The sequence below is a fragment of the Oncorhynchus gorbuscha genome, linkage group LG02 (genome assembly GCF_021184085.1).
Source record: "Oncorhynchus gorbuscha isolate QuinsamMale2020 ecotype Even-year linkage group LG02, OgorEven_v1.0, whole genome shotgun sequence".
NCBI classification, from domain to species: domain Eukaryota; kingdom Metazoa; phylum Chordata; class Actinopteri; order Salmoniformes; family Salmonidae; genus Oncorhynchus; species Oncorhynchus gorbuscha.
Window position 1 is genome coordinate 33225677 of NC_060174.1, and position 8875 is coordinate 33234551.

The 8875-nt window shown below is 42.9% G+C and overlaps 1 protein-coding gene across 1 annotated transcript; it reads right to left on the bottom strand.

Moving 5' to 3' along the window:
* Positions 1-1188: 1188 nt before the first annotated feature.
* Positions 1189-7337, bottom strand: LOC124001160 (zinc finger protein 592-like). Its single transcript, XM_046307764.1, has 10 exons — positions 6858-7337; positions 6184-6257; positions 3788-6084; positions 3500-3678; positions 3207-3380; positions 2936-3095; positions 2559-2828; positions 2257-2366; positions 1944-2082; positions 1189-1857 (listed from the first exon to the last, which is right to left on the bottom strand). Exons 3-10 carry the CDS (start codon positions 6062-6064, stop codon positions 1360-1362), a joined length of 3807 nt encoding a protein of 1268 aa, XP_046163720.1. The 5' UTR covers positions 6065-6084; positions 6184-6257; positions 6858-7337; the 3' UTR covers positions 1189-1359.
* Between the last annotated feature and the right edge of the window lie 1538 nt (positions 7338-8875).

The window sequence follows — 8875 nt, forward strand, 5'->3', positions numbered from 1 at the left end:
GAGGTAGGAAGAAAGAGCTGCACAGGTCTTTAAATTCAGCTTATTTCACATTTTTCACATGCACTCAAACATGCTACAACCCTTTACATTTAATCATTGCTCTTTAAATTGCCTTAGTACACCGTTAGAAATGAGCCATTTAACACCCTGCATTATCTTGCAAAACAGATGCTCTCTCACATTCAATGAACACTCGCCAAAGATCACAATTAACCAAGAAAAACAATGACATCGCTAAGACAAGTCACCACTACTCGAAACATAGATATGAGCTTTTAAATTAATGAAAGCTCACTTTTATCAGGGTAGAAAAGCAAGAGTACAGTAAAAAAAGTGTCATATCTTTTAGCAAGGCATTTAAAGCAGCAGAAGAAATAATAACAAAGCGTTATCCCTGCCCATTTCAGTAAAAAACAGATGGGGCTTGAGAAATGTAAGCAGTAGAAATTATAGCCATAGCTCTGGATGCAAGGACTGATCATTCATGATATCAAAATGTTGTACATGTTGGTTTACATTTACTAATGTATGACAATTTAAAAAAGCTCATGTTATATTTTAAGAATGGGTACATATAAATGTATAGGTCCAAAAATGGATGTAGCTGATTGACTCTAACTCCAACACATATTTTAACTTGTAGAAAAGTGCTATTTTGGTAGTTTAACCAGATTTTAAAATAAATTCCATATCACATACCATGTGGTATGGAATTGATATCAAATATATCTTCTGTGCTAAGTGATACCTAGGTCAGAGTAAATATTTCAACATACACATACAGTATGATAGAAGTTGCAATACTGTTACATACGGTCAGTATCGTCAAAACCTGCCTGAAGCACCATCTATTATAATGTACTTAAGTAGGAAACCAAACATATATGCCTGCTATAGACTAAAGCAAAGTCTAAAGGCTTTTATTATATCAAATTTAATGGGAGGTTAGCCTGAGGGACAGCTCCTTGACGTTCCTGAGTCGCTTATCAGAGTAACTGGAGTCACTAGAGAATCTGCTAAATGACTTAAATGTAAATGTAATACTGCTCAACCAAACAGTGTGCCTTAACAGGTGGGTGTGGTTATGTATCAGAGGCTCTTGAAGATGCATGCAAGCTTCAAAAGGTCAAATTAAAGTAAATAATTAATGATAATCTTTGCCCAAAATTACCCAAGATTAATTGTATATTTTCAGTTGATGTGGAACATCTGCCAGTCCCAAGGGCTTGAGAAACATAAAACAAAATTATTTGTAAGGCAAAAAAAAAGAAAAGCGTGACTACTATTTACCAAAGAAATGGAGATGGCAGCTTTTAAGAGGTTCAAAATTGCGCTTATTGATTCTATTACGCCTGAAGATTATCCATGAATCTCTAGGTCAGTGCTGTATGTGGATTTAAAGGTCAATGGTCTTACTGCAGTCTCACAGTGCAACCTGGTTGGATCCTCTTTCCGTGAAGGGTCAGATTTAACTAATGGAGGTGGCAAGTCCTCTCCCTCATTCACACCCACTGTTTTCCCCACGTCCTCTTCCTGCTTCTTTCTGCTCTCATACTCCACGTCTATCATTTCCTTCTTCTCTTCCCCGGGGTCTTTGACTTTGTGCACAATAAACAGGTGTCTGTTGAGAGACAGCTGAGATGCAAAACATAATCCACAGTGCAGACATTGGGGAGAATTTTTATCGGTTTTATGCTGAGGTATGTGCTGCTGGAACTGTGTGCCATCCTCTGAGGTGAAACCACACTTAGCGCAGCGAAAGTGAGATTTCAGACGTTTGGTAGAGAAGCCTTCTAGGGCAGCACCATCCTCCCCCTCCCTCTGGGATGCCAAAGCAGGTCTCTTTGAAACAAGCCTCTGCAAGTCAAAGTTAATGATTAGATTTCAAGTGTCATTTTTGACAATCAGTAAAATGCAGAAAAAAATAAGAACATTTAAATCACCTCTCCCAAGGCTTTTATGGTATCTAGAGGGGTTGATTTTGACAGACTAAAGTCTGGATTTTTGATCCCATGCATCAAACTGATGTGGTTCTTCAGCATGATGTTTGTGGTGAATGTTGTCCTCTCATCTGTGCAATACCTGCACAATAAGAACAAATTATATCATATACAAAAAAATATTAAAAATGTGGTAACCACAGCTTTGTTTTTGCACGTTGGACCATTTCCTACAGTGCCACCCAGGGGGTGCCAGATATGAATCAACCTTTCAAAGTAATGTACTTTGTAACGTAGATTTCAGGATAAATCTCACCAGCAGGTAAAGGTTTTCTTTCCATTGTGGTCATTGCGAATGTGTCTTCTCAAACTTGTAGAGGAACTGAAAGACCTCTCACACTGCCGGCATGGATACCTCTTCAGTGACTACAGAAAGCACAGAGAGAAGATTGACTTAATTAGGGTTGAGCTGACTTGGGAATTATTCCCTTTCATTAAGGGCCTGAAAGATGAAAATCCCACATCTGAAATGGTCTCTAAATTATCATCTGTCCTATAGTACAATTGCTACAGCTAATTAGTTTGAATGAGCAATAGAATAACTAAGTTGCTCCTTACCCTCCCATGGTTGTTCTTCATGTGAGAGACGTAGACTTCTCGGTCAGGCAGCCAGTGTAGGCACTCTCCACAGGTCCAACCAGCATTTTTCAGATTGGTCTTCCTGTCCCGAGCAGTCAAGTGGACCCTCTTTCTGGTTGCATCAGAGTGTTCAATGGGAGTGTTTACCTTTGGCTGGTGGAATGCAGAGGTAACATCTTGGTGCTGTGCAGTCATCTCTGTTGGTTTTGTGTTTTTCTCCACCTCTTTGAAGATTCCTTCATGCACCCCCTGTAATATAGGCAGACAGCGTTGAAAAAGTCAAAACCAAAAACTTAACATTATGTGCCCCATTTAATGTCAATGTGACTAGATTGAATTTTAGGATGATGGCAAACCTTAAAATGCTGCATTAACGACTGCTTGTGGGTGAAGATTGAAGTGCACTCAGGGCACTTGAACACACAGGTTATAAGCTTTTTGGCATTTTGATGGAAGTGCTGAAGCAATAACTGCTTTTTCTTGAACACTGTCTCACAAGAACACTTGAAGATTAACCTGCAACAGAATATAAACAATTAGAACAAACAGCATTACAAACAATCATGTTAAACTTTAAGATGGGTTAGCAAATATGCAATTTCAGAACATGCATTTAGTTAAACTCACTGAGGAGCCACTACGCTGGCGTTGTGCTTAGTTGTCAAATGCATTTGACATCCATCAGAAGACTTGAAGGCAACAGGACAGATAGTGCACTTATAGAAGACCTCACAGTGTTTCTCCTCAATGTGACGCTTCTGCACATTAAATGACATGAAAACCATATCACAGTGAAGACACCTGAAAGAAAACAAAGGATTTAGAAAAGGGGGCCAATGTTATAGAACACTTTTCTGATATGTATCCCCCGAGTCCCATTCAAGGTCCTATCAAAAGCATATACTTTAGTATTGATTTACTTATAGCCAGCCTTGCGTGCATAGTGAAGACAGTTCTCCTTCACATGCTTCTGTATGTCCACAGAGCGACTCAGCGCACCACACTCAGGGCAGCAGTAAGGAGACTTGTGGGCATGAATACGCTGGTGAGCCCGGAAGCTGCACTTGTTTGGTAGCAGCATCGGGCACACCTTACACATCTATACATGACAAAACAACACAAAGCAAAACATACAAAAACATTTTTACCTGGCCTATGATAGTGAACATCTCAGCAATTATTATTGTTTCAATTCAATCTTTACTCACCAGTCCCTCCATTTCTTCCGACAGCCTCTGGTAATGGCCTGCGAGACCTCTGTAATCTGATAGCTGCTTGTTACACTCCAGGCAGCAGAGTCTGTGGCGGATGACTTTGTCTGCATAGAGGGGCATGACTGGTTGGGTTTTAGGTGAGGATAATGGGGGCACATGGGAGCCCCCATGCAAAGAGGATTCAGCGAGCAAAGGTACAAACATCTGTCCCTCTGCTATGGGCTTCATGGAGAGCTGTGTGCACTGCATCACCACACCTTTGTTCTTATGTTCTCGTGCATGTGCCAGCAGGGCACACTTGTTGAAGAATACCATGGTCTTAGCACAGTGGGTGCAGGCTACTTCAATGTGCACACTCCTCCTGCCATAATGATAGGCGAGACTCCTTTCTACCCCAAAGGAGTCCCCACATTCAAGACAGCAATATCCGCGTGGTGGCAAGTGGATGTTGCTCTCAGGTGGTGGGTTCAGGTTGGGTACGAATGTGGGTACAGGGTTCGCATTGTTTAACAGTCTGTTTAAAGTACCTGCTGCTGTACTAGGAATGGCAGCACATGGATTAGGGGCGGCTTTTTTTACTTGATGCACCAATGGGACAGTGCTGCACACCATAGAGGAGGAAAGTGCACGTTGTTGGCTCTGTTGATGGGAGGTAGAGCGTGCTGCGACTGATGCAGCAACACTGTGAGGAACTAGGTTCAGGTTAGCTAAGTGCATTGCCTTAGGAAGGAAGCTTGCATTGGGCGAGTTGCCTGTTTGAACTGATGAAATCCTCTTTTGTGTAGAAGGCCCGTGCTGGGCAACCGGCATAGGTCTCATAACCGGACTACTTGTATTATGAAAAATAGTTGGGGACTGCATTGGTCTTGGCCTCTTGGAGTTCCCCTTTAATTTGTCATCAGTAACCTTTGATGGCAGAATACCAACTGGTGTACTTTTGATGGGCATATCAACAATGATATCGCTTATCACATTATAGGAGGGATATGGAGACAAACTAGAGTAGGCCTCAACAATAATTCTCTGGGATGGGGAGGACTCAACAGACAGGACCTCCTCATTTTCTGAATCAGGTACTACACTGGTAACCATGCGCTGGATTTGCCCAGTCGTAGTTTTAATGGTCTTTATTCTGACCCTCGGTATGGCTGGGGGTGAGCCAGATGCCAGTGCTGGGGATCCCTTGCCACTGCTATCACTGCAAATGCTTACAGGACTGTCAGGTGGTTTCATTAACCGCTTCACAGCTTCAGGGGAACTCCGGGGACTTTGTGGTGACATGGGCATTTTTGGACTAACATTCATGGTGCCGTCATGAGCCACTGATAAGTCTCCAGAGTTTGGTGGTTCACTGGGATAATTTCTGGCATTCAGAGCCACTAATGCCTCAAGGCAAGACGATAGTTTGGATGTTGGAGTTGAGACACATGGATGAGAGGTGGGCATCTTAGACGTTGCCACTATATTGTTACTGCTTGACTCAATAATGTTATGATCACTTGCAGGGAGCACTGCACTCTGACAATCTCCCTTGTCCTTCTGGTCACTGGCATTACTGTCAGGCTTAACCTCTGTTCTGGTATCCTTTGCTTTGATAGATTCTCCTTTGCACCTTGGAAGGTTCTCAAGTTCTTCACAGTCTACTTTATGGCACTGGTCAAACATACTGTAAGACAGTTGTTTTTTCTGATTGTCTGACATTGGGGGTTCTGCAGACATAAATATAGAGGCAGCAGGGAAGTAGGGTCTCTCTTGTTTTGGATGGACATCAACCCCGTTGCTTGGGGTGTCTTCAGATTCTGGACTAGAAATGGGGCTAAACTGGGAAAAGGACTGAGAGAAGGAAGGTGTTCCTTCAGGTTTTTGCTGGACGGGGGTCTTCCCTAAGAGTCCTCTTGAGCCATCCCCCTTCAAAGCACACACAAAAGACTTAGAACCACAGTGGCTTATCTGATGAGAGTCCATGGAGGCCCCTGACCCCCTGAACCCATTTTGCAATGGGTAATTGAAATGTGGGCCCTCTCCACCACTATCAGGCGACTCCTGGTGACTTGTGTTCTTCACTATAACACTGACAGCAGGAACATCAGACGCACCCACAGCTTGGTGAACAGATACACTGTCCTCCATACACATCTCTGTGTGCTTCAGCTGACCTTCTGCCTCATCATGACTCTCCTGGATGGGCTCTTTAGCATCCAAACTGGTGGCATCAGGGATGTCAAAGGCAGCCAAAAGATCATCAAAATCAGGGGTCTTCATGTCACCCATGTTTGAAAGCTTACAAACACCTGAGGAAAACACAAGAGGTCAAATATGAGTACATAAACTGGGGTACCAGAGATGTGGCACATTCCCTGATGATAGTGATGTTGGGGAGAATTATTTACCATTTGGCTCTCAATTATGTTTGTTGCTAAAATTCTGCAGGGTTGTCAGTTGGTGTCATGATGGGCTGCTCCATCTGTGCAGATACCGGAGATTAATTAAGGTTAGGTTTCATTTTGTACATTATAGACATACAGTGAGCTAGGTAGCTTGTAATGCTAAAAAGTGTATTTCACTGGTTAGCTGTCAAATAACTGCGTTTAGCCATGAGCCAAGTGGATAGTTCAGGAACTAGTAACTTGTATCTTCAGCTGGCTAGCTAGCCACAGCAAAGTGTATTTGAAGTTGAGCATCAAAATTGATAACTAGATATACAATATATCACCAAACAACGCATTGTGCTGCAACATAATTGTTTAAACTGTAAATAGTCCGAACATGTGAATACAGAGGCCGGAGTTATCATGCTAGCTGTTAGTTAGCAAGTTAGCTAGGTGTGTAGCTAATGTTAGCCAGTTTGCTTGCTAATTGTCTAGCTAACGTTAGCTGGCTCGCAAATTTGACACTCGCAGAGCTAGCTACCATTAGCCAACTAGCGCAAAACGTGCGAGTTAGCTAACGTTAAACGACACGATAAATCATCTGCTACTGAGTGAGTTAAGGTTAGCTTTAAGATTAAAAACATATTCGAGCATATCGTTGTAGTCTAATGAGTTAAAATGTAGAATTCACCTACTTGACGATTAGTTAACGCGTTGCAGCCATAATTCATCCGATTCACAGGCCTCATTATTTCGGGTGGACTTCTTAATTTGCAACAAAACAGCTAGCTAGCTTCTAGCTTATTGCTTGCTAACTCGCGAGAGCTAAACACATATGTCATCTCGCGAGTCTGGAGTGAAAATAGATTGATAAGTCACAAATCGATGCCATGTTGGAAGCTATCAATGCAAACTGCTTCAGTAAATTTGATATGGAAATTCTACAGTCCCTCTCTTGTACCATTCCTCACAGCTAGCTAGTCGCTCAGAAGAACATTTTTTCTGAGCTCTCTAACTAGCGACTTTATGGCGCATCGCCAGCTTCCTGACGCAATTCCTCTAGGATCAGTGCTGCTATCCGGGATCCTTGGGAAGTCCTTACCTTAACCTTAACCTGAACCTTAATCCCAACCCAAACCCTAACCATAACCCCTGCCCAACCTTCATGCTAGCCTTAAACTGCAGTCCTAACCTTAACCTAAATCCCAACCCCTACCCTAACCATAACCCTTGCCTAACCCTCATGCTAGCCTTAAACTGCAGTTCTAATCTTAACCATTAATCCAAACCCCAACCCCTACCCTAACCATATCCGTTGCCTAACCCTAACACTGACCTTAAACTGCAATATCAAATCAAATCAAATTGTATTGGTCGAGTACACATATTTAGTAGATGTAATAGTGGGTGTAGCGAAATGCTTGTATTCCTAGCTCCAACAGTGCAATAATATCTAAAAGTGCATTAGTATCTAAAAATTATTCACAAACATACAAACCAATCTGAAAGTAAAATAATGGAATTAAGAAATATATACAGTATATCACAAAAGTGAGTACACCCCTCACATTTTTGTAAATATTTGAGTATATCTTTTCATGTGACAACACTGAAGGAATTACACTTTGCTACAATGTAAAGTAGTGAGTATACAGCTTGTATAACAGTATACATTTGCTGTCCCCTCAAAATAACTCAACACACAACCCCTAAGTGAAAATGTCCAAATTGGGCCCAATTAGCCATTTTCCCTCCCTGGTGTCATGTGACTCGTTAGTGTTACAGTGTTACAAGGTCTCAGGTGTGAATGGGGAGCAGGTGTGTTAAATTTGGTGTCATCGCTCTCACACTCCATCATACTGACTGGTCACTGGAAGTTCAACATGGCACCTCATGGAAAAAACTCTGAGGATCTGAAAAAAGTATTGCTGCTCTACATAAAGATGGCCTGGGCTATAAGAAGATTGCCAAGGCCCTGAAACTGAGTTGCAGCACGGTGGCCAAGACCATACAGCGGTTTAACTGGACAGGTTCCACTCAGAACAGGCCTCGCCATGGTCGACCAAAGAAGTTGAGTGCAAGTACTCAGCGTCATATCCAGAGGTTGTCTTTGGGAAATAGACGTATGAGTGCTGCCATCATTGCTGCAGAGGTTGAAGGGGTGGGGGGTCAGCCTGTCAGTGCTCAGACCATACGCCGTACACTGCATCTTCTAAAGATGATGCACAAGAAAGCTTGCAAACAGTTTGCTGAAGACAAGCAGACTAAGGCCATGGATTACTGGAACCATGTCCTGTGGTCTGATGAGACCAAGATAAACTTATTTGGTTCAGATGGTGTCAATCGTGTGTGGCGGCAACCAGGTGAGGAGTACAAAGACAAGTCTGTCTCGCCTACAGTCAAGCATGGTGGTGGGAGTGTCATGGTCTGGGGCTGCATGAGTGCTGCCGGCACTGGGGAGCTACAGTTCATTGAGGGAACCATGAATAGCAACATGTACTGTGACATACTGAAGCAGAGCATGATCCCCTCCCTTCGGAGACTGGGCTGCAGGGCAGTAATTCCAACATGATAACAACCCCAAACATACCTCCAAGACGACCACTGCCTTGCTAAAGAAGCTGAGGGTAAAGGTGATGGACTGGCCAAGCATGTCTCCAGACCTTAACCCCATTGAGCATCTGTGGGGCATCCTCAAACGGAAGGTGGAGGA

Excerpts from the sequence above, each read along its gene's own strand:
- LOC124001160 (XM_046307764.1), bottom strand. The coding sequence starts at position 6,064 with ATGGGTGACATGAAGACCCCTGATTTTGATGATCTTTTGGCTGCCTTT. Across the intron at positions 3,096-3,206 it reads GCCAGCGTAGTGGCTCCTCA|GTTAATCTTCAAGTGTTCTT; the intron begins GTGAGTTTAACT and ends ATTCTGTTGCAG. Across the intron at positions 1,858-1,943 it reads CCATAAAAGCCTTGGGAGAG|AGGCTTGTTTCAAAGAGACC; the intron begins GTGATTTAAATG and ends TTTGACTTGCAG.